Source organism: Podarcis liolepis, assembly GCF_965112155.1.
Source record: "Podarcis liolepis genome assembly, chromosome: 13".
NCBI classification, from domain to species: domain Eukaryota; kingdom Metazoa; phylum Chordata; class Lepidosauria; order Squamata; family Lacertidae; genus Podarcis; species Podarcis liolepis.
The window spans coordinates 40,340,095-40,364,664 of record NC_139573.1 but is presented as its reverse complement, the minus strand read 5'-3'; the positions used below and the strand labels follow the sequence as shown (position 1 = coordinate 40,364,664).

The 24,570-nt window shown below is 44.0% G+C and overlaps 1 protein-coding gene across 5 annotated transcripts in view; it reads left to right on the top strand.

Moving 5' to 3' along the window:
* LOC310690462 (uncharacterized protein) overlaps positions 1-24,570 on the top strand; it is a 123,773-nt gene that overhangs the window by 60,340 nt on the left and 38,863 nt on the right. For all 5 annotated transcript variants that reach the window (XM_083469373.1, XM_083469372.1, XM_083469371.1 and 2 more), the window contains 15 exons: positions 377-520; positions 1,929-2,000; positions 3,872-4,015; positions 5,486-5,557; positions 6,825-6,968; positions 8,997-9,068; positions 12,977-13,117; positions 15,094-15,165; positions 16,643-16,786; positions 19,223-19,294; positions 19,890-20,033; positions 22,618-22,689; positions 22,829-22,972; positions 23,435-23,506; positions 24,370-24,474. In XM_083469373.1, coding sequence (XP_083325499.1) covers positions 377-520; positions 1,929-2,000; positions 3,872-4,015; positions 5,486-5,557; positions 6,825-6,968; positions 8,997-9,068; positions 12,977-13,117; positions 15,094-15,165; positions 16,643-16,786; positions 19,223-19,294; positions 19,890-20,033; positions 22,618-22,689; positions 22,829-22,972; positions 23,435-23,506; positions 24,370-24,474 — 1,614 coding nt within the window. The remainder of the gene's footprint in view (positions 1-376; positions 521-1,928; positions 2,001-3,871; positions 4,016-5,485; positions 5,558-6,824; positions 6,969-8,996; positions 9,069-12,976; positions 13,118-15,093; positions 15,166-16,642; positions 16,787-19,222; positions 19,295-19,889; positions 20,034-22,617; positions 22,690-22,828; positions 22,973-23,434; positions 23,507-24,369; positions 24,475-24,570) is intronic.

Sequence of the window (24,570 nt, the reverse complement as noted above, 5' to 3'; positions counted from 1 at the left end):
TGCCCCTTGGCTGGAGCTGATGGGATTTGTAGTCCAAAACATCTGGGGGGGCAGGAGGTTTGGGGAAGGCTTTCCCAGAAAACGTGTTTTCGTCGTCATTCCCTAGCAATCTCAAGCTCAAAGCTGATGCTCAGTTCTGTGATTCCGTGCCCTGATAGTCGACTTTATAAAATTGCAAATCAGCCATAGGAGGTTGAGAGTTAGTCTCTTGGGTGTGTGGGTGTGGGTGTGCGCGCTTAACCCTTTCCTACCAATAAATGGCCAGACTACTTTTCCACCTGCAGGGAGGAAATCCTTTGTTAGCCGTAGTTTTAGGCTTGCTTCCAAATGAATGAAAAATGACCAACTGCATCTTCATCCCTCCTGCCCTTGGCAGTGCTGACGGATACTATGAATGCCATGAGTAATATCAGAGGTGACCAAGTCCAAGTGGATGACCTGCCCAAAACCTTGGCCAATGTGGGCATCAAATTGACACCAGAGGAACTGCAGCAGCTGGTCCACTCAGTTCCAGTCACAGGTGAGATCAGGACACTTGATTGGGGCCATGTTGTTTCTTTTTGCATTGTAAGCCTGTGGGCATGGACTGTCATTTTCCCTCCTTTTCCCTTGCTGCTTTAATGAACCACATTGCCATCAGTATGTCCTTACGTATAAGATAAACAAGCTACAGCTTAGGGCCCCACTCTCTTGGGGGCCCCAAAAAATTTAAAGGGAAAAAAACCTGGATGTACATTTCCAAAATATAAGATAAAAAACAAATAAAATAAATCCTACATACAGCAACAGTGTTTTGTGTTGTGTAGGCACCTATGATGTAAATAATGGGCCCCGCCTGCTAGCCTGCTCCCTGAAATATCACTGGTTTGCTCATTTCTATATATAGGGTGCCTATATTCTGCATGGGCAAATGGCTTTAGATACCTAGTAGGTCCATAAATTACCATATAGCATATATTCAACACAAAAAAACAACGACAATTTGTTGTTGACAAAGGACAGCTGGACATATAAAGGGCCCCATTACCTTCAGTAGCTTAGGACCTCCTCAAACCTAAATATGGCCCTGAGTATTTCACATCACCCTTCTCCCCCCCCCCCAATTTCTCATACACATTAGACATTAAACACGCTTATAGAATATTGAGTTCCTACCAAGTCCCACACCTAAGTCTGGGATTGCGCTGAGATAGTTAACTTGTGCCTAGGGCTGTATAACTGCATGCCTGCAAAAACCTGAATTTCTACCATACCAATAGCATCATTCACATGGAAAACTGGATGTCAGGGAGAAAAGTGATTTGTAAGCTGCTCAAGGAGCCTTTTTGGCTGAAGAGCAGGATTAATAATAATAATAATAATAATAATAACCAGCTGATCATTTTTTGGTGCCAAGATTGATTGCAGAAACATTTGCAAGAACAAATGTGAGATCGCCTTACCCCACAAAGGCCCACTCAGCCTCTTCGTTCTGCAGAACTCTGGCTGCTACAGATGCCACATAATACTCGTTCCACAGTTATAAGAAATCAGTCTTTTAGTCTGACAGCACCTACGCTTTGGAACGCCTGCCTTTTGACACCATTGTACTCTTTCCGGTGCCTCCTAAAAGCCTTTCTTTTGGAGAAGCCTACCCAGATATGTAGAATGTTTACATGTGTTTTAATCTGCTTTTAGCTTACTGTTGATTTTAATTATTATTATTATGTTTTAAATAGCTGTTTTTAATTGTTCTTAACGGATGCTTTTATTGTTTTGCTCTTTTCCTTTTCTGAACTGCTTTTGGGACATTTGTTTTTTGTTTTTGTTTTTTAAGAAATCAGGCGGTAGGTAAATTTTATGAAATAAATGAATAAATAAGAACAAGATTTCCCACACATAGGTACAAGTTATCCCCCTCAACTTATATGCTATTCTGTTCCTTACAGGTGACGGGACTGTAGGCTTTGATGAGATTATTAGGAGTATAACTGGTACGCAGTCTATCTCAGAATTTGATGGTAAGACCACAGAAAACAATATCTTGATTGCCCAACAATACTTCAGTGCATATGAAAATGTTGAGTGAATGTGCAGATGTGGGAAGGGGTTAATAATAATAATACAGTAGCACCTCGGCTTACGTTACCCTTGGGTAACGTAAACTTCGGGTTGCGAAAGCGGCAAACCAGGAAGTGTTTCGCCGCACGCGCATGCAGAGATTCGGTCTACCGTCGTGTGCACATGCACAGAAGCAGTCCCTCTGGTTGCAGAAGCCTCAGGATCCGACCGGAGCTCCGGAACGGATCCCGTCCGCAATCGGAGGTGCCAGAAGGGTACATTTTTAAGGTTTTACGGCCTATATTCAATTCCAACTATTTTCTTTGCTATGTGTTTTTTGGTGATAAATCTCAGCTGGGGCTCTCTCACCCAAAGAGTGTTTGCCCCCAGATTGGGTCTTGGCTTCCGGGATTCTAACATTTACAACAGAAGGGGTGTCACACCTTGCCTCTATTGTTATCTTACCATAGATTCATGTACCGGTAACTTTATTGTAATAATCAGTGTGCAGAAGTAGAAATACATGCTTCTGAGAAATTGTGACATGTGGTCTGATGCATGGAAAGGGGTGTGTGGGTGTGTTGAGACTGGCTCTTCCATCCTCCCATCCTCCGTATCCCCATACGGGCTCCTCCAGGGTGATACAGGCATGCTCTGTCATAGGGTTGCACCGTGCGGCTTGCAACCGCTGGTCTTTTCAGGTGCGTTTCTCCCCTCTCGGCTTTTCCACCACCTCTGCCCCTGTGAGGTCAGTCTTCCCTATAGAATCATAGAATCATAGAATCATAGAGTTGGAAGAGACCACAAGGGCCATCGAGTCCAACCCCCTGCCAAGCAGGAAACACCATCAGACGATTACATCACACGATTACTATATCGCCCCTGGTGAGTTCCATCATTGACCATCCCCTCTTGTTTGCTCAAATGGGGGCTAATGCCAGCTGTTCGCCTTTCAAGGATGTGTCCCCTCCCGGTTCTCGCTGCCTAAAATCAACCTGTTGCAAATCATCTTACGGTTGTCTCCAGACTGCCGGTGGTGAAATGGGAATGAGTGTAAAAATGAACACTCTTGATCCTTATTATTGAGGGGAAGTGCGTGGAACAGGTCTTGGTGTTTCGATTTCTGGGAATGGAGTTGAGAGACGGCCTAACCTGGGGAGAAAACAGCAAAGACCTGATGAAGAGAGCACAGCAGAGGTTATATTTTCTGAGAATCCTCCGGAAAAACAATGTCTCAAAGGACCTGTTGGTGGCATTTTACCATTGCACTGTGGAGAGCTTATTAACTTATGGTCTCTGTGTGTGGTTTGGGAGCTGCACGGCCAGGGAAAAAACAATGCTATCCAGGGTTATAAAGACTGCAGAGAGAATAATTGGGTGCACTCTTCCCACCTTAGATCAAATCTATGCTTCCAGGTGCCATAAGAAAGAGGCAGAGATAGCGCAGGATAGTATGCACCCCGGAAATGATCTCTTTCAGCTTCTGCCTTCTAGAAGAAGGTATAGGGTTATAAAGGCCAGGACTAGCCGCCTGAGAAACAGTTTCTACACAAATACAATTCTGGTTCTAAATGCAGCATAAGGGATCTCTATAGTATAGTGTATTTTTTAGTATAATGTATTTTATAGTATATTATAGTGTATTTTAAAATGGGGGTTCAGAGTTTTTAGGGATTTTTATAGTATAGTATAGTGTATTTTAAAATGGGGTTTCAGAGTTTTTAGGGGTTTTTGAATGTTTTATTAGTTTTTCAATTTCATTGTTCTGTATGGGACAATGACAATAAAGATATCGTATATCGTATATATCGTATATCCTTTGCTCTGCCAGCTTTAAAGAAGGCTTTTGACGCAATCGGCGAGCTCTGCAAACAGAAGATCAAGAAGGAAGAGTTGCCAGTTGCCCTGGAAATCCTGGGTATCCGACTATCAGCCGAGGAACTTCAGCTAGCTCTGACATCTGTCTCCATTGATGGTGAGATTTTAATTAATTTTCTATATTTGCCCAAAAGCCTCCATGACATCTTTCATAACAGTGCAACCAACGTGGTTGTATTTCCTTGTTTCTCCGGCTAATATCCTAGGGTTCCATCTCCATTTAATCTTCTCCCTTCAGACTTAAGAAACTGAGCGCAGGCTCAGGGGCAAGGGCACACAAATAGGAGTGGACTAGGTTGACAAAACCTACAAGAGAGCGCACTATTGGCAGAGGGCCCAGTAAGTAGCTTAGGAGTCTCTGATGCTCCAGAATTGCTGCAGCTAAGCAGGTGTGGAAAGGAGACCCCATGTGAGTTCAGATACAAGTTTAATAAGTAAACTGTTGCAGGAAGGACAACACCTGTTTTGCACCATCTAAGGGTCCTTCTAGGGGACGTGGGTGGCGCTGTGGGTTAAACCACAGACCCTTGGCTTTGCCGATCAGAAGGTCGGTGGTTCGAATCCCCGTGACGGGGTGAGCTCCCGTTGCTCAGTCCCTGCTCCTGCCAGCCTAGCAGTTCGAAAGCACGTCAAAGTGCAAGTAGATAAATAGGTACCGCTCTGGCGAGAAGGTAAACAGCGTTTCCGTGCGCTGCTCTGGTTTGCCAGAAGCGGCTTAGTCATGCTGGCCACATGACCCGGAAGCTGTACGCCGGCTCCCTTGGCCAGTAAAGCGAGATGAGCGCCGCAACCCCAGAGTCGGTCACACTGGACCTAATGGTCAGGCGTCCCTTTACCTTTACCTTTAATGGTCCTTCTAGACTGGCTCTCTCGCCATTCAGCCTGCCATAATCATGGGCATTTTGCTAGCACAAACAGCACCTCCCTTTGGGTGGGGCGCATCAGTTTTCTCCAGGGGCCAGGGTCCTCATTGCATAGAGCATCACTTTGCCACTGGGATTCCCTGCATCTTCAGTGGGAAGAGAACACACAGCTTCAATCTCCAGCTGCAAATGCTTGGACATCACTCCAGTCCTTGGTGGGAAAAGGTCATCTTCTGGGGGCTGGGAACTTCTGCGGCCACCATTGTTGCCTGGCTGTTGGCATATTTCCTTTCGCCTTTCAGAAGGGTAGCAGGTGGCTTCTCGGTATTTAGAATGCATGCAAAAGCTTTCCTCACTTTCAGCGTGAACACAGCGATGTTCCTCGTACACCTTTAGTAATGTATTTAGATGTTTTGTGTCCAGCTTCTCTGACTTCCCCCGCCAAAGGCTGTTGGAAATCCCCATAATTTTTATTATTTTAATGGTGGAGCAATTTACAAAATATTTTTTTTAAGCCATGAGCTGATGTGTGGTTGATTGAAGGGGCTGTATCCCCTTTCGTGGCAAATACCAGGCAAATAGCACCTTTCCTATGTGATCACTTGTTTGGCACCTTTCCTATGAGATCACTTTCCAAATGGCACCTTTCCTATATGATCACTTATTTGTCTGTTTGTTTCTCCTTTTCTCTCAATCCCTTGAAGGTTCAGGGAGACTGGATGGGATCGAATTCCTGAAGGTTTGGTTCAATTCCCCACACTTTTTTGAATTGATAGGTAAGCATTTGGAAAGCTGGGAAAAGTGAACTCCATGGAGGTTGGCAGGCTGTGAATGCACTGCTGTCGGGAGGGCAGGTGACAAACAAGTGGGGAACGAGGAGAGGAGAGCCTTGACTCTGTCAGTTTACTGCTCCTTCCTCCTCATCCCTTTGCTTCCCATTCAGCAACAGTGACTTTATAACGGCCCTGTTTCTCAGCCTCTGCTCCTCTTCTGCACAATGCAGTGAGTGATCTGAGCCTGGAGTCAGAGGAGAAAATTCAGAGGGTTGTTTTGTTTTTTGCATTTAATGAGAAACTCCCAAACTTCTTCAGCCAATATCCAAGCCGAAACACCGCGATCCACAATGTGCACTTCTCTCAATTTTTCGATGCCGTTCTTCACCTGAACCTATGTACAAAAGGGGGGATATAATAGGGGGGAATGTGCTCTTTTTTTGGTAAAAGTTATTTTAAACATTTTTTTCAGTTCATTATATATAATTTCCCAGAACGCTTTTATTACCTTACACGTCCACCACATATGATAAAAGGTCCCTTCTTTTTCTTTACATTTCCAACAGATATTTGTACCCCTCTTACACATTTTTGCCAACTTACTAGGGGTTAAATGTTGGGATACTGCCAGGGAGACAAAGGCCACCATGTCTCCCGGCCGTCTCCCGGTCTCTGGTGGAAACAGTATCAGTCAATTAGCGACACGAGCCTCAGAAATAGCTGTCCACATTCCAGGATTCGTGCATGCCCTTTTTGCAGAGTTTCCACAACGAAAGATGCACCCAGGAGAGCATATTTTGCAGATTTATTCAGCGTTGGTCAGAACAAAGGAAAAACATGACTACCTGCTTCGATGTCGAGGCAACAGAGAGAAACAAAAGCTATATACAAAACAGAAACTTCCTGTGAGCAGGAAGTACGCAGGCTTGTGACACACAACAGCCTGCTCCCTTTTTAAGGTGGAACGGAAATATCCTAACATTAAATACCAACAGCACATCATTTTCCTATAATTTTCTTTCAACGTACAGCATGCCGTGAATTTCAAATCCGTTCTCCATAACTTCTCAAAATGCTGACAGATTTTCATGAGGATTTTTTAAATTACAAAATGGCAAACTCGTGCAGAAATGTGGCGAGTTGAACTACTCAGTACGGTGAATAAGGGGACTGATGGCAGCCCTTCCTTCCTTCCTTCCTTCCTTCCTTCCTTCCTTCCTCCCTCCCTCCCTCCCTCCCTCCCTCCCTCCCAATTCATGTCCTCCTCCAGCACTGCGGGATGCCATAAAGCATGTTGAAAGCATCAGAAACAAGAAGATGACAGTTCAACAGCTGGAGGGAAGTCTGGGTGGCCTGGGACTGTACTTGCCCAATAAAACTTTCAACGATATAGTCAAATCAGTCAAAACTGACGGTAAGAAAGATTTACCTGTTGTCTGTCCTCTAGGCCCCTCTCTGTTCCTAGACAGTTGACACAGGCATTGCCTGGGCCTCACCAAGATTAATGAAGAAGCTTTTACAAGATAACATGAGGGGAAGCTGCATATTGTTTAGGGATGAATGGGTGGGTGGATGGGTGGGTGGATGGGTGGATCAATCAATCAATCAATCAATCAATCAATCACTGAATACCTTTATATTTATCTAGTCACAGGCCAGTTCCAACTTGTTGATGAATAATGATCACATTATGGCTTTGATGCTGTTTAACATAATCATACATTTGAAAGGGATGCGGGTGGTGCTGTGGTCTAAACCACTGAGCCTCCTGGGCTTGCCAATGGCGGTTTGAAAGCACGCCAGTGCAAGTAGATAAATAGGTATCGCTGTGGCAGGAAGGTAAACGGCGTTTCCATGCGCTCTGCTTTCCGTCACGGTGTCCCATTGCGCCAGAAGCTGTTTAGTCATGCAGGCCACATGACCTGGAAAACTGACTGTGGACAAAGGCCAGCTCCCTCGGCCTGAAAAGCAAGATGAGCGCCGCAACCCCAGAGTTGTGTGCGATTGGACTTAACCGCCCAGGGGTCCTTTTTACCTTTTACATTTGAAAGGTACTGGTGGAAAAGCAGTGGCCAAAGCAGGGCTTATTCCACAATTCTATGTAAGAACATTTTAGTATTCGGAATTCATTTTTCTAAAAAACAAAACATAAAAACAACCCTGCACATTTTTAGCTCATGTGCTTGCAGAGACGAGCTTGAAACTTGTGTGGTGTCATTTCTGGAGTCTCAGAAGCCAGCAAGGTGTGAGGAGAAAAGCAGTGTGAAATAAAATCTGGAATGTGCCACTCTTGATTCTGCCATCTGCTCAGGATGGGCAGTTGATTCAAAAATCATTCTCTAAGGTGCACCAAAGGCTTGAAGGCAAAAAGAAAGGATTTTGGATTGGATTCTCTCCCCCCCCCCATTAGTTTACCTTTAGCTTCCTAGTAGTACAGAAATAGAACATCTCTCCCACAATGCAGTCAGATTCTCTTTAATTTTGCAATACAGCCGTACCTTGGTTTTCGAACAGCTTAGTTCTCAAACATTTTGGCTCTCGAAAGTCGCAAAGCCGGAAGTGAGTGTTCCGGTTTGCAAACTATTTTTGGAAGCCGAACGTCCAACAGGGCGTCCAATTGGCTGCAGGAATCAGAAGCCGCGCTTTGGTTTCCAAACGTTTTGGAAGTCGGACAGACTTCCGGAACGGATTCCGTCCGACTTCCAAGGTACCAGTGGCATAGCGTGGGGGGTGTAGGGGGGGCCAGCCGCACCGGGCGCAACATCGGGGCGCGCTCGCACTCGCAGCTCTCTGCCCCTACCTGGCTCACTCACTCTCTCTCACTGCAGTGCTGGCTGTGCGGATCCGATCCGAGCCGCCGGGTCGCCGCCCACTGTGGAGGGGGGGGTGCCAGGCGAGCAGTGCGGAGAGAGAGCGAGGGACTATCTGGGGGAGGGACAGTGCAGCGGCCGCCCAGCGCAGCGCTGAGCGCAGGAGAGAACCACACCAGACCAGACCAGGCAGCAGCAAGAAGAAGCTGGCAGCGGCGGCAGGTTAGGGGTTAGGGGGCGCAAATTACTTGCCTTGCCCCAGGTTAGCGGGCGCAAATTACTTGCCTTGCCCCAGGTTAGCGGGCGCAAATTACTTGCCTTGCCCTGGGTGCTGACAACCCACGCTACGCCACTGCAAGGTACGACTGTACAGGGATTCTTCTGCCTACTAAATCAGCCCAATCACTGTCTTCCTGCACACAATGGGCAGAGTGGGAGGTGGAGGAATTTAAAACTTAAATCTAATAGTGCCATCTCACTGTGATTTTTCATCTTTTGCTAGCCATTGAGTACGGATTCTGGCTTTAGCTGCATGATGCAAGAAAGGACCTAAATCTCATGCAATGTACTTTCTTTATCCCAATATTTTCCTTGCACATTAAACTAAAAAAAAGTGTTTCCCCCCTCTCCAGAGAATGAGCAGATCTATTTCAAAGACTTTTTGTTAGGATTGGGTGAAACGGAGGATTTCACTGAACTGGAAGGTAAGTTCAGTGCTCTTTTCTAGACTTCTTTGGTGAAACAGATACATATATGAAATGTCCTTATTTGAGATGTAGATTTGAGCACCATTTACCCCAACCATCCTCTTCCCTTATTGCCTGCTTCAGATTTCCTCCCCAGATGCCTTCTTGCATCTTCCTCTATCTATCTATCTATCTATCTATCTATCTATCTATCTATCTATCTATCTATCTATCTATCTATCATCTATCTCTATCTATCTATCTATCTATCTATCTATCTATCTATCTATCTATCTATCTATCTATCTCTATCCTTTTCAAGTTCATACATTTCACTAATTTTATGCATTTCACTAATTTTACAATCATTCTGCCATTTCAAAACTTGACTTCCTTCCCCCTCTTTCTGCGGTTCCTTAAATTTGTTTTTAATATCTTCTGCATATCCAAATTAACTTAATTTACTCCTTTGCCCCTTTAAATATATACTCTTATAAAACTGCAGGTTATTAGAATAATCCTGCCAATGTTTTCATCTGTTTATAATTTATCTGTAAATATTCAACAAACCATTTCCATTCTTTTATTTTAAAAAAATGTTATTTTGATTTCTTATTTTTATTCATTCTTATTTTTATTCTTCTGGTAAGTTTTTGCCATTTCTGCATATTCCATAAGTTTCTGTATCCATTCTTCCTTTGCTGGGACTTCTGCTTCTTTCCATTTTGGGGCAAGTAACATTATTGCTGCTGTTTTAGCATACATGAATAATCTTCTTTCTCACCACTTTCACTCTTCCTCCCCCCCCCCCCCCCCATTGCCTCCTTCAGCCTTGAAAGGACATAATGAAGTATGAGATTGGGGAAAGATTTGGATTAGCAGCTGCACAGGAGGAGGGGGAATAGGAAAGCCAGACATGGTTGTTATATGATAAATAACGCAGAAATTCAATATTTTTAAGGAAAACGTAACAGAAGGGGAGCAAAGCATGTTCATACTGCAGTCAAGACAAGTTGAAAGTAGGGATGCTTGAGGATTTTGTTTGGTCTGCATTTTTAAGAATGCTTCCTGGACTAACATGCAGAATACTTGTCCTTTGGGGGGAGAGGTATTTTGGTTTTCATTTCTCAATATAGTTCTCGGCTCAAAAAAAGTATCAAGACATGGTCAAAAATTCGTATTTTAGGCTAAAATGCACAGGGCGGGGGGAATGTATTTTCATCCAGGTTTATTCAAAGCAGAATTATGCATAAATGGGAGGGATCAGACACTGAGGTCCAGCGCCGAGGGCCTTCTGGCGGTTCCCTCACTGCAAGAAGCCAAGTTATAGGGAACTAAGCAGGGGGCCTTCTCGGTAGTGGCGCCCTCCCTGTGGAACGCCCTCCCACCAGATGTCAAAGAAGTTTTTAATGACTGATGTTTTAATGCATTTTTAATCTTTGTTGGAAGCCGCCCAGAGTTGCTGGGGAAACCCAGCCAGATGGGTGGGGTATAAATTATTATTATTATTATTATTATTATTATTATTATTATTATTATTAATGAATGAATGTATGCTAAACTGGGAAAGACCAATAATAGACTGACCCACCCCTCGCAGGATGATGTCCAAGCAGCCCTCCATATTGTGGATGACAGGGTCAGGCTAGATACGTTTGTACTGTTGTAGCACCCTGCTTGTGGTTAACGCTTAGCTGGAATGAAATATTCAATGCAGCAATAGAGAAATTAAAATAATAATTTATTTGTCAGACAAATAAATGAGAGGCACAGTGGTATATGGTTACCAAGCTCTGGCCTGGCCTCCTGCCATTATGGCCAGCCCTTATATTCCCTTAATCCAGCCCCCTTTGCTCCTCCTGTGGCTGCCTCTGTCCAATCAGCCTGGTTGGATTTCCTATTGGCTGATTGCTATAACCAATCCTAAAAGATACACCCATATCCTCCTGTCCTTATATGGAACACAAAGAGCTATATATTGTTACATCTATAAATGACAAATAAGTAGTAATATATCTTACATGTGTCTCAACAAGGAATCTTAATTACCAGCTCACCTCTTGCCCTCCTTGCCCTATTGCCTTCTAAAACAAATGGTTAATCTTAAATTTTTATCTTAAACATATGTCAAGGATCTTGAGTTTCACATCAACATTGAAAGATCTCCTTCATTTGAAGGTTTCTAAACAAATGTCTGACAACTTATATATCAGGACAGCTTAGATGGCGTCTTCCTGTCTGGCAGGGGGCTGGTGGCTGACTTAATTACAACTCTTACAACTATATGAAATAAGAATCCAGCATTTGTTAAATCCTTTGCATAATTACATTTAAGCCAGCATATTTCATACATTATCATAGATAGCTTTTTAGAAGGATAAACTTCCTCAAAGTAAAAAGGAAGGAACAGTTTACAGCCTCAAAATAAAATAGGAAAAAAGCCTCTTCCCCTGTTTACACTCCCCCCCCCCTTCTCCAGCCAGTTGCTTTTCCCATTAGATCTTCCCAACATTTATTGCCCTTAAACTCTCTCAGTTTAAGAAAGAAACAGCTTTAAAAAGACTTCCCAAAAATGCTTTCTTTCTGGCAGCTAGATGCTTCTCCATTTGGTCTTTAACCTTAGAAAGAAGATCTAGCTCATTTTACTGGTATTATTTTACTATTTACTCATTCCTAATTATATTTATCTCTGCCTTTGTTATCTTCTGTAACATGTAGGGTCAGTGTCCGTTCTCAGCCTGTAATTTCAGCTTTTACGACTTTGAGAATTGTTTTCTGCTATCAATCAAGGGGCCCCCTTGTCTAGGAGGAAAACATTGCCAGTGTTTTCTTAAGCAGCTGGTCTGCCTGGCATGAAACTTTTGAAAATCTAAGCCCTCTTTAATATACAAGTCCTGATCAAAAAATAAAATGCAGGCTTATGCCTGATGCCTCACTGTGACTGTGTACATTCCTAAATTAAGAAGGAAAAGCTACCACTTCGACTTCCTGAAGTGTGCACAAGCCTCAATTCAGAGGAATCAATATGATCCACAACAATCCAATCCAATGTTTAACATTATGCTCCCCACAAGTGATCTGAAATCTAGGGAAGCAGGGGAGTGATGCAGTTATTCTTCCCCACCTGAAGGACAATACAAATGGCTGGGTCATCATATGGTTACACACACATTGTGGTAGACTCCCACATAGCAAATACCTGCAGTTCCCTGTATGCATACAGTCTTAGCTTAATTATGGGTAGGCCATCTTTGCTTAGAGTACTGCCACCTTGCATTTCATGTGAAATTTGGCCAGGTCTAGGCATTTCTTGGGACACGGGTGGCATTGTGGTCTAAACCACATTGAGCCTAGGGCTTGTCAATCGGAAGGTCAGCAGTTCGAATCCCTGCGACGGGGTGAGCTCCCATTGTTTGGTCCCAGCTCCTGCCAACCTAGCAGTTCGAAAGCACGCCAGTGCTAGTAGATAAATAGGTATCCCTCTGGCGGGAAGGTAAATGGCGTTTCCGTGCACTGCTCTGGTTCGCCAGATGCGGCTTAGTCATGCTGGCCACATGACCTGGAAGCTGTGTACGGACAAAAGCCAGCTCCCTCGGCCAGTAAAGCGAGATGAGTGCCGCAACCCCAGAGTCGTCCGTGACTGGACCTAATGGTCAGGGGTACCTTTACCTTTATCGTTTTAGGCATTTCTTAATGCATCTGACGTGAATGTGCATATCGTTTGGTAGTCCTTACCCTTTAATATGCCACGAGACTCTTGTTTTTACTGCAGCAGGCTAACAACAAGGCAACTCCTCTAGAACTTCCCACTTTTCTGTCGCCCCCTAGGGGTAGCAGAAGGAATAGGTGTGTGGGTATAGGCCCGTCCAGGTGTGCTGGCCTCTGTTGTTGGCACTGGATTGGAACTTAGTCTTGCTTCTCCCCAGCCTTACAGCGCGCTGCCACCATCATCGACATAGGGAACAATGGCTGGATGCAACCAAAGGAGCTGCAGTCCACTCTGGATACGTTGGGCATCTACTTGAAACATGAAGAGTTCCAGGAAATTGCAAAGGAGCTCGTGAATGGTGAGTTTTGTGGGCAAGGGGAAACTGAGCATGAGTTTTGGTTTTGCATGCTCAGTCTCTGCTACGCAACGGAGAAAACATGATGACTATGGGAGGCTGAGCCAGATTCATGTTCTTCCTCATAAAAAACCCCCTCCTTTCCAAAAGAAGTAGTAATATCTAGGATTGAGGCAAGATGTGTGGACTTGCTTAGCCGAATAAAACCATCCTAGCAATGATTAAGGAGGCTATGGAACAGGGATGGAAGATGTTCTCCCATTCCGAGTGAGGGCAGGAAGCATTCCTGTCACTCTGATTTGACTTTGCAATGCCTTCACCCTCTGAATGGGCATGAACTGAATGGGCATGAGTGCCTCGTCCCTCTGAATGGGCATGAACTTAAAGATGCACAACATCAGTGGCCCATTTCTAATTTGTTGTCAACAGGAAGCAGTGTTCAGGCCACTCTCCTGAAGATGTGTTTCCTGCTGCACCAGAAAATCATGGCCACAATATTAATAATATTAATAATAATAATAATAATAATAATAATAATAATAATTTATTTATACCCCGCCCATCTGGCTGAGTTTCCCCAGCCACTCTGGGCGGCTCCCAAAAGAGTGTTAAAAGCAATACAGCATTAAATATTAAAAACTTCCCTAAACAGGGCTGCCTTCAGATGTCTTTTAAAATTAAGATAGCTGCTTATTTCCTTGACATCTGATGGGAGGGCGTTCCACAGAGTGGGTGCCACTACTGAGAAGGCCCTCTGTCTGGTTCCCTGTAACCTCACTTCTCGCAGTGAGGGAACCGCCAGAAGGCCCTCAGAACTGGAGCTCAGTGTCTGGGCTGAACGATGGCGGTGGAGACGCTCCTTCAGGTATACTGGACCGAGGCCATTTAGGGCTTTAAAGGTCAGCACCAACACTTTGAATTGTGCTCGGAGCCAATGCACGTCTCCACTGCAAATTTAAAACTCGTTTCGAATTTAAAATTTGAAAACAGGTTTTATGTTATTAAGGTTTTGCTTTTCAGCCCCACCCCCTAAAATGGTGAGTGCTGATAAGTTTTTCTCTTTTTCTTTTTGAGACCCTAACCATTTCAGTTGTCCCTTGGCTTGGGGCAATTATAGTTAAACAGTTTTAAAAGGAATTTATACATGGAGTGGACTTTTCCCAAGACCAAACTAAATGCCAGTGCAACCCTTTTCCAATGGAAGGAGCCAATGTTTTGGCTACTGCAGCTTATAAAATACTGTTGATTTGAAAAAAAAATCCTTTAAAATTTCTACCCTGTTTGTCTTGCAACAATCGTGTTGAGTTACCCATTCTAGAATTGAGTTCCCCATTTGAAATATACTCAGAGTCGCAAAGTGATTTCATGCTCTTTATTCAGCTCATAGTGGTGAGGAGGAATGAATGAAAGTCCCCTCACAGTATCTGCTTTATATACATTATTTACACAATGGGCTGCACATGATTGGCTAATCCCGGAATTCTACTGTAAGCCAATCAGGTTGTGGATTCACTTCTATCTGGAGCAGGATTGGGTGGTTCCTGCCAACCAATCATACTGCTGCATTCTGAATCCTATTGTTCTAGGACTAATCAGACTGCTGCAATTTGGATCCTATTGTTCTAGGACCAATCAGACTGCTGCAGTTTGGATCCTATTCAACTCAGTACATAACACCATTCTTTATACTGGGGAACTGGAGCAGAGAGATACTCACTTGCTCACAATGAATTCGGGCAGGGTCACAATTCTGAGGTGGGAAAATGGCAGGTTTGTAGGCCAGGTGATATGTTCTTCATAAGCAGGAAACCGTTGCAGACTGAGGGAGAAATCGACTGCTCTGAATATTATCGGCCTTCAGTCTCTGCTTGATCCAGGAGCAGACAAGATCCTGACTCTTAGCAACCCAACCTCTTCTTGCTTTTTAATGGTCCTGTTCTTCTGTCGCTGTTTTGTACTGTTTCATCTTTTCCTTCCAGACGAAGGGATTGTAAACGTCAAGGACTGCCTGATAACTCTGTCCAAGAGGCAACGCTTCAAGGACTCTCTGGGTGAGCGTCTTAACGACAAGGGCATGGATCTAGGAGAGGGTGTGAGGTTGGTGCTAGCGATGGGTAAGCCTCAGTTTGGAACTGTGCTCAACAAGCTGAGCTGTTCCTGACCGCCACCAAGAAAATTAGCTTGGTTTTTATTCTGAGTCCAGTTCAGAAAGCATCAGGAGAATAACAGTGTCACAGGCCCTTCCCTTTTCTACTGTGAGACCTCTAGACCCTTTTATGTTGTGTCTGCTATGGCAGCAATGACTGTTTCTGCTAATAATAATAATAATAATTAATAATAATTTTTATTTATACCCCGCCCTCCCCAGCCAAGACCGGGCTCAGGGTGGCTAACAACAAATATAAAAACAATTGATTAGAAAACAGCTTAAAAACAAAATTAAAATACAACATTAAAACATTAAAATGCAGCCTCATTTCAGTGGAACTCAATCAAAAACTTTTTTGGGGATAAAAATGTCAAGTCTTCACCAAGGCTAACTATCCAGACTGGTCCTACATGGGTCAGAAAAAAGCCAGGGAAGTCCCCAAATAGGAGTTCCAACACAGAAGGAGAAAGGGGGGAAAGGGGGGGGGATCAAATTGAATCCGATGCAGCTGTAAACATATTGCCCAGGGACTTTAGTTTCTAGCATGTCAAATATATTGAGAAAACTACATTTCTAAGAGTCCTTGACTCTGGGGGTGCTGCTGTAGCAACATTCCAAGTTGAAATATAAACTTTGTTGTGACTTCAGCGATAGGCTCAAATTGTGGAAATGGCATCTTGCTGTATGGAAAACGTGGCAATATACGGTTGTTGACTATCACTTGCATGTATGAAAGGGTAAACCTGAGTCAGAAATGAGCTCAAGGTATCATGGGAGGAACTGAACAGGCTCCTAGCATCTTTGCCACTTCTTTCTCTCTCTCTTTCTGCCTTCCTGCAAGAATCCAGTAGCTTCATGGCTCCCAGCTCAACAAAACTACACATGGGTAAACTCCCTAACTAGGAAATTTACACAGCCCGAATATCTTTGCCCACAGAAAAAATGCACAGTCCCTTTGTAATTAAACCAAGTATTTTTTTCTTTATCTTTTTAAACCAATTGGAAACTTTTCTTCTTCTTCTTTCCTTTGCTGCCTATAGGATAGAGACATGCATAGGCTTATTTCTGTGACTACTGAAACTCTTTTAAGTACAATCTTCACCTGCTTGCAAAACAAGGCGTTTGATTTATTCTAGCCTAAGTATTTTCATGTGGAACACTTGTTTCAGATGGGTGTGGGCAGATATAAGATGTAGACAAGCCTTAAAGGTGACTGGTGCAACCAGTCATTGTGCGAACTGCTAGGAAAGAGTTAGAATCTCTTCCAAACCTCTCTCCAACAGAAAACAGATTTTCACCACGAGACTAGTATCCCTGTGAAATACTTGTTTCAGTCCCTATGAACACAGTAATTCCATATTTGGTCTTTCTTCTGGCAGCACTTCAATCTGCTGTTGTGAACTTCAGCAAGATCAGAGGTGAGAAAGTTGGCGTCAGAGACTTGGAGTCCATTATGGAAGGTCTGGGTATTAACTTGAGCAACACTGAGTTCCAGAATGCCTTAAAAGCCATCCCTGTAGATGGTAAGTACTAAAGTTGTCTTCGTTCCTGCTCCCCGTAAGGCAAAGCCTTGGTGGTAGTAGGAAGTCAAGCTTAGATATGAAAATGATGTACCATTGATATTTAAAGGTAAAGATAAAGGGACCCCTGACCATTAGGCCCAGTCGTGACCAACTCTGGGGTTGTGGCACTCATCTCACTTTATTGGCCGAGGGAGCCAGTGTACAGCTTCCGGGTCATGTGGCCAGCATGACTAAGACGCTTCTGGCGAACCAGAGCAGTGCACGGAAACGCCGTTTACCTTCCTGCCAAAGCTGTACCTATTTATCTACTTGCACTTTGACGTGCTTTCGAACTGCTAGGTTGGCAGGAGCTGGAACAACGGGAGCTCACCCCATCACGGGGATTCGAACTGCTGATCTTCTGATCAGCAAGTCCTAGGCTCTGTGGTTTAACCCACAGTGCCACCCGCGTCCCACACCGTTGATATTTAACACCCACTAAACTAGCAAAAATGTATAGAACTGCTTCAAATATTTGTTGGAAATATAAGGAGAAAGAGGGCACATTCTACCATATGTGGTGGACATGCAAAATAACAAAAGCATTCTGGGAAATGATATATAATGAGTTGAGGGGGGAGTTTAAAATAACCTTTGTGGGGGAAAACAGAAGCTTTTCTACTAGGAATTGTAGGTTCAGAAATACCAAAGGAGCAGAAAACTGCGACAATGGCAGCATGGTTACTTTTGGCCCAAAGATGGAATTAAGATAAAGCCCCAACTAGAGAAGAATGGTTGATAAAGATGATAGATGATGCAGAAGCAACTTGTGTTATCTTTGACAAGAGTGAACTATCTGCCATGTGCATTCCTTTAGTTGGGAAGCCCCCTTGACATGCAATGTTACAGGAGAGTGGAGGATCCTGGGTGCTGTGGAATCTGGTTTCTAATTGGAGGAATTTTAATCTACATCCTCAAGGGAAACGGTCAGCTTTTGAATCCTCAGGGAAACTTTTTGAATCCCTTTCCTCTAGTTAGGCTGCAAAATGCACTTCCTCAGTCTCTGCCCACCTTGAAGTAAAGAGGATATCTGAGATAGAGCCTTACTAGCTTACATGCACTGAGCTCTCTTGCCTCAGAAAAACCAGGATGTGAAACACAGAGTGAGGCACCCCTCCCTATAAAATCACGTGGACTCTTTATTCCCGAGGGGTCACAAACACAGCACCCATGGGTTCCAGTGTGCCTCCTCTGGCACCCATGAAACGTCTCATCAAATATCGCCATGAAATTCCACAATGTGTGAGAGACTCTGCTGTTCCTGCTCAGTTACTGTTTGCAATAGCTTGCCTACATTTGAACAAACACCCCTTAAATGTGCTCAAAGAATAGGTGCAAGGAACCAATCCTTGTGAGTGAGCATGGCAGCAGGTGATATAGGTGCCTTTTTTTTTTCAATTGGTTGGAGGTGGGCATTGTTTTGTGGGCATTCCTCTCTTTTTGCTTTCTTAGCTGTGGCGGCCATTTTGTGACAGCCATTTTGAGATATGCTACACTGCCGCGGCAGCCATTTTGTGGCTGGCACCCACGGTACATTCTTGTAATTCCAAATATGCCTATGGGCCCAAATAAGTCAGCAAAACCCTGCCTTAAAAAGCATTACATGACTGGATCTTAGCAGAGCTCAGGGAGCCACTTCTCTCTTGTCAAACTGCAATCCCATTGCGACTCTGCTCAGTATAGCCAGGAACTTCCGTTATTCAGGACAGATGGGTCAGTGATTGTGAGTTTGCATGGCAGGAGAGGGTTTGTTTCCTATTGAGCTGAGTAGCTTGACTCTCTTTTTTTATAGAATATTTATCAAAGTTTCACAAATTATACAGACAAACACAACAATACAAACAAACACAAACAAACAAAAAGAACAAGTATAATTTCAAACCCTTATTTTCTTATAACTTACTTCTCCGACCTCCTCATACCTCCCCTTTCTGCATTCCAATTTCAAATTTTAATTCAGCAAATCCTCACCCTTAAATTTATCTAATTTTTAACCTTTCTTTTCTTTTAACTTAATCCTTACAACTGTAATCCACTTAATTTCTAAACCAGCATCATTCTAACATTCATCAATTTTACAATGTTTCTTAAGATAGTTCTTAAATTTCTTCCAATCTTCTTCTGCCGTCTCTTTTCCCTGGTCTCGGATTCTGCCGGTCATTTCTGCCAGTCCCATATAGTCTGAGTAGCTTGGCTCTCTGGAGTCATCTAGAAATACATCTCATCTATAGGGTCCCCATCCCCTTTGTATGGTGAGCTTTACTTTCATTCATTGATTTAACTTTTAAGGGTAGAGGGGAAATGGTTTGACCATTCTACCTTGTGGAGTGGCAGGAGTTAGATTGAATGGCATCTTCGGTTCCTCTTTCAAACCTTTATGAAATGTTGGTTTTGCAGAATTCGGAAGGGTGACTTTCAAGGACTTCCTGGCCAGCGTGGTGAACAATGAGCGTTTCTCTGAATCTGTAGGTTAGTGGGGTCTTCTATGCAGCTTGCAAATGATTAGTTAGAGGGGCCTAAAGATGCATAGTCAAGGTCAGACAAAATTCAAGGTCCACAGCTGCAAATGAAGATCAGAGTGTGTGGTCAACAGAAGAAATATGCTCTGCTCTACAAAATGCAACAGTCCAGCTGAGGCATAAAAGGTAAAGGTAAAGGGACCCCTGACAGTTAAGTCCAGTTGCAAACGACTATGGGGTTGTGGCGCTCATCTCGCTTTACCGGTCAAGGGAACCGGTGTTTGTCCGCTCCGCAGACAGTTTTTCCAGGTCATGTGGCCAGCATGACTAGCCGCTTCTGGCACAATGGAACACTGAAACCAGAGCAGTACCTATTTATCTACTTGCACTTTGACGTGCTTTCAAACTGCTAGGTTGGCAGGAGCTGGGACAGAGCAACAGGATCTCACCCCATTGCGGGGATTGGAACCCCCGACCTTTTGATCGGCAAGCCCAAGGCTCAGTGGTTTAGACCACAGCGCCACCCGCATCCCATCAGCTGAGGTGCCCATAGAACAACCATTTCACCTGTCTCTTAACTTGGCAACCCGCTTTCCTCTTTGCAGCTGTACATAACCTCTACATGCTCATTAGCAAAATGGATGGTGATAAAGTCGAGGTTTCTCAGCTGAAAGACATACTGGCTCCCATGGGCATCCTGTTAACCAAGGACGATGCTAAGGAGGTGCTGAGAAGCATGTCAGTCAAAAGTAAGAAAACCTTGAGACCAATTTCATTTTTTAAAAAAATGAATATTTATTAGCGTTTTCATAAAGAACAAAACATATAACCACAAACACAAAAATAAACAGAAAAACAAGAAAAATACAAAAATCGAAAACATAAAAAAGAACAATTAAAAACACCTGATTGTTCATATACTTATTCTCTTTTACCCTATTTCTCAGACCTCCTCACACCTCCCCTTCTTCTATTCCAATTTGAATTATTGGTTCAGCAAATCCTTGATCTACTTCTCCATTTTAATTTAATTTGATTTTATTATTGTTTAACTTTTCTTCTTTCCTCCATTTCCTCCATTTATATTTACTCACTTTATTTTCATTTAATTTAGACCATTTTAAAAATAAAACAATTTCAACTTATTCAATTTTACCCATCATTTTCCTAAGATCGACCACGTCTTTCCCTATTTCCATGCCAGTAGCAAAACAAAATAAAAGTAAAACAAACTATATTTATATACCCTTTGGATTCCCAAACTCCACCCACCCTTTTCCCGGTTTCAGTCCCCAACAACAAACATCAGTCCCAATATTCTGTTTAGCCTGGCGATCTCACGTCCGAGGCTCTCAATTCCCTCGAGACCAATTTCAAATGGGCAGAGGTGGCACGCGATTGTAGCCCTGCTTAGGTTGTGCCCACCTGGGATTTGCAGGTCTGAGGGGGCTACAGTGTTTGAGTGCTCTCCCCATGAAGAAACCCTCTTCTAAAGCTAGCACAGCTCTGCTAAAACCCTTAATGATTTACTAGCCCTCTCAGTCCAAATATGGATTATCTCCTATTCCTATTCAGCACTGCCAGGGTCACATGCAATATAGAGTTTGATGGCCTAGAGTGGCTCAGGAGGCTCCACCCACATTCCTTCCCTACCTACTGGGTTCGGAGTAGTTTTTCTTATCTCGCTTTCTGGCAATCCATAATCATATAATTATTATTTATATGCCTTCATCTGACTGGGTTGCCCCAGCCACTCTGGGTGGCTTCCAATAGTCCTCTTCCTGTCCTGTTTTAATACTGTTATAGAATGTGGGAGGTGCCCCCCACTAAACCCTAGATATTAATAAATGGTAGAATTTTGATTATTTGGCGTATTGCAGGCAAGTGGGAAAATACAGGCTAAGCTTCCTTTCCGTGCCAGGGCTTCACTTGGGATAGAGACATTATTAACCTGACAAAAGGTGTTGATAGCCCATCTAAGAGGAAACTTGGGCCTGGGCAGACAGAAGCTTGTCATGGTAACTGAGTGTGGAGTGATAGGAAAAGAGAGTCTTTTAGCAAGGTGTGCTGGGAAGAAGAAGGAAGAGAACAAATAGAGATCCATCTTGGGCAGGCTGGCTGAAGCCTGGCTGGGAGAGATGCCTTTGACTCCAGTGCTAGCCCAGACTGAGATGACCAACTGTGCTGCAAGATCTGGACTTCCTCCATACAGTCTGAAGGTGTAAATAGGTGAATAAACCATATTTCTTAAAAGCTACAGCAGTCTCTGCTGTGTCTTCAGTTCTCCAAAGGAACACAAACCCTGGGTGAGCACCTGGAACCTCCTGGAATCTTGCTACCATTCTTCAGAGACTGGGTGTGGCACCCAACTTCTGTAACAATGCCATTTCCTTGCTCACTGTCTCGCCTTTTATTCCACCCTGCTCTCCATTCTGCTCTGGAGGATTGCTCTGGTGGAGAAAAGTCATCTCTGCAAGGGCAAGGAACAGCTGGTCAGACTTGTGAGGGGTGACTACCAAAGTGCTGCTGACGCTGCCACTATTTTGATGACCACCCCTAGATCCCCAGCAGTGTGTTTCCAGTGGGGTTTGTCCACAGAGGCCTGCTTTTCAGGCAACGGTGCCAACTGTGGGACCTTGAACTCTTCTTCCTCAGAGTGGGAAGACATGACGCTCAAAAGCAAGTTAATGTTGCCAGCTGTGGCTGCCATTCAGATCGTTCTTCGGCCTCTGAAAACCAAGGAGCCCTCTAGGATGGCATTGCTCAAACCTGGGGTCTCTGTTGGGCCTTGATTGATAGGGAGGGTCCTTCAAACAGAAGTGGTTTCCCCCTCCAAGCTTGGTCACGTAACCGTGAAGGTTCCTTCTGGTACAGTGAATCCACCCATTTTCTTCAGATAGCTAAGGATCACTGCATAGTTCAGGCATGGGCAAACTCGACCCTCTAGATGTTTTGGGACTACAACTCCCATCATCCCTAGCTAACAGGACCAGTGGTCAGGGATGATGGGAATTGTAGTCCCAAAACATCTGGACGGCCGAGTTTGCCCATGCCTGGCATAATTTCACCTGTTGCCCATCTGTGCCAGGCAATCTTAGGGGAGGCTGCTGCTCAGTCTAATGCAGGTGTGAGGGACCTTTACCCCCCCCCCCGATGGTGCTAAACTACAATTCCCATCATCCCACTGGTATCAGAAATGTAGGCAACACTATCATAATATCCAAAGCTTGTTTGTAGTCCTTGGACTCATGGCCACAGACTGCAGAGACATCTTTGCCCCGTTCAGTTATTTTTTTGCAACGACTTCATTCTCATTTCTGCTTTGTCTTGTAGGGGATGGCATGGTGAAACTGAAAGAATTTATGAACGAATTGCCCAATACCCGGCGATTCTCCACAGCTGTAGGTAAGAGCAAAGCTTGCCACTAGCACCACATGTGAGTGAAGTTCATTGGGCATCCAGAGACTGAAAGAAGACTATTCAATGCTTCACTGAGACTCCTGCCTGTGGATGGTTCATTGTGTTGACTCTTGTCTGTGTTTAGAGATGGAAGGAGCTATGAAAACGATGAATAGCATCAAACAAGGCTGGGTGGACACTGGAGAGTTGGATTCTATCATGCGCAGTATGGGCCTCAATTTACTTCCTGATGAAATCGAGCAGGCATTGAAAAACGTTACACCAAACGGTAAGGCTTTTAAAAGCCAGTGGCTTTGATCAAAACTGACTAGCCTGTTAAAATTGCAAACCAAATCATAATTGGAGAGAAACCCAGTAAATCTGTCATTTTTCCCCTTAAGCACTTCAAGCTTTAATCAGCTAACCATTAGATAAATGAGCAAAAGCTTTGGTTGATTAATAGTAGAAGACAGTTTAACTGGAGAGTCAAATCAAGGGCACTCGTGTATATTTTCAAGGTTATTTTTATTTCTGAAGTATTACTGTAAAATGGAAAGAAAGCAAAAATACTAATGTTGATTTTTCCTTCTAACCATCATTTAATCAACAGAAAGGTGGATGATTAACCAGCTAACATAATGACTGATGGGAGTTGTAGTCCAAAACATCTGGAGGGCACTGGGTAGGGAAGGCTGAACCAAAATACTATTTCGTTGGTTGACATCCCCACACTTCTTTCACTAATTTGCAGATCACGGGAAAGTGAGTGTGGAACATGTCTTGTCTGCGTTGACCAAGACTCGACGCTTTTCCCAAGCGGAAAGTAAGTGCAAATAGAGCAGTGGATTACAACACTTTGTGTGGATGTAGCTCTGGGAACATCCTTCACCCCTATCCTAAAACCTGCTTTCCATTCCTCAGCAGAAGCTTTTGCAGCTCTGTATTCTGGAAACTTTCTTGTGGGTTCAGAGCAAACGGGAGCCACAGTGCACCCTTGAGAAAGACAACAAGGATTCTTCCCTACAGTTATGCTTTATTTAGACCTGGGATGGGAGCAGTGGCGTAGCGTGGTTTGCCAGTGCCCTGGGCCACATCAGAGGGGTCATCCGCGTCACCCAGGAGATCGCAGCCACAGAAAGAAGAGTCATTCCGTTGTCTGGAGAGGTCACTTCCTGCTCTGCAGGATAAGCCATTTTCAACAGAGCCCAGCTGTATTGAGGCAGCACCGGGTGTTGAAATTTTGTCTTGCCAAGGCTTCGGTGCTGGGCATTCATGACCTTATAAGAGGGTTATGTCTCTAAGGATAAGAGATATGGAAGGAGAGCTTGAACCAAGTAGGAGCTTGGCGGAAGACATGGTAGGTAGAGTATTCCCAAGCCACAATGGTAATGCAAAGAGCAAGCTTGAATGCTATATGGGGGAATGATAATTCTCTCATCAGGGGCCCAGACTTGAGGCACTAATGAGGATTTCAGCCTCCTCTCCCTTTGGCAGTTGGGGACTGTTTGTCCCTTCAGTGCAAAGAGCTAAGGGGAAATCCTACATCGCCATATGTAAAAATAAAATAAAATCCTGCTTTGGTGTTTGTTTCTTTTAAACCTAACACCGCGAGGCCAGTTATAAATGGGCAGTTGCTCAAGAGCTGATTTCACCTGGTCTTATGTTCAATTTCTCCTCCTATCTAAGGCAACAAGGTCCCCATCGAAAACCTGGATTCCATTCTTGAAAGCATGGGGATTGTTTTAACCAAAGATGGGATGCAGGAGGTCCTCAAGCAAGTTAAAGTTGATGGTGAGAATTTATGGATTCCATATTTGAGATTTTAAAACATGTGGGCAAAAAGGGCGGGGAAGAGAAGCAGCTGGAGAATGGCAAGGTGGTGGGTTC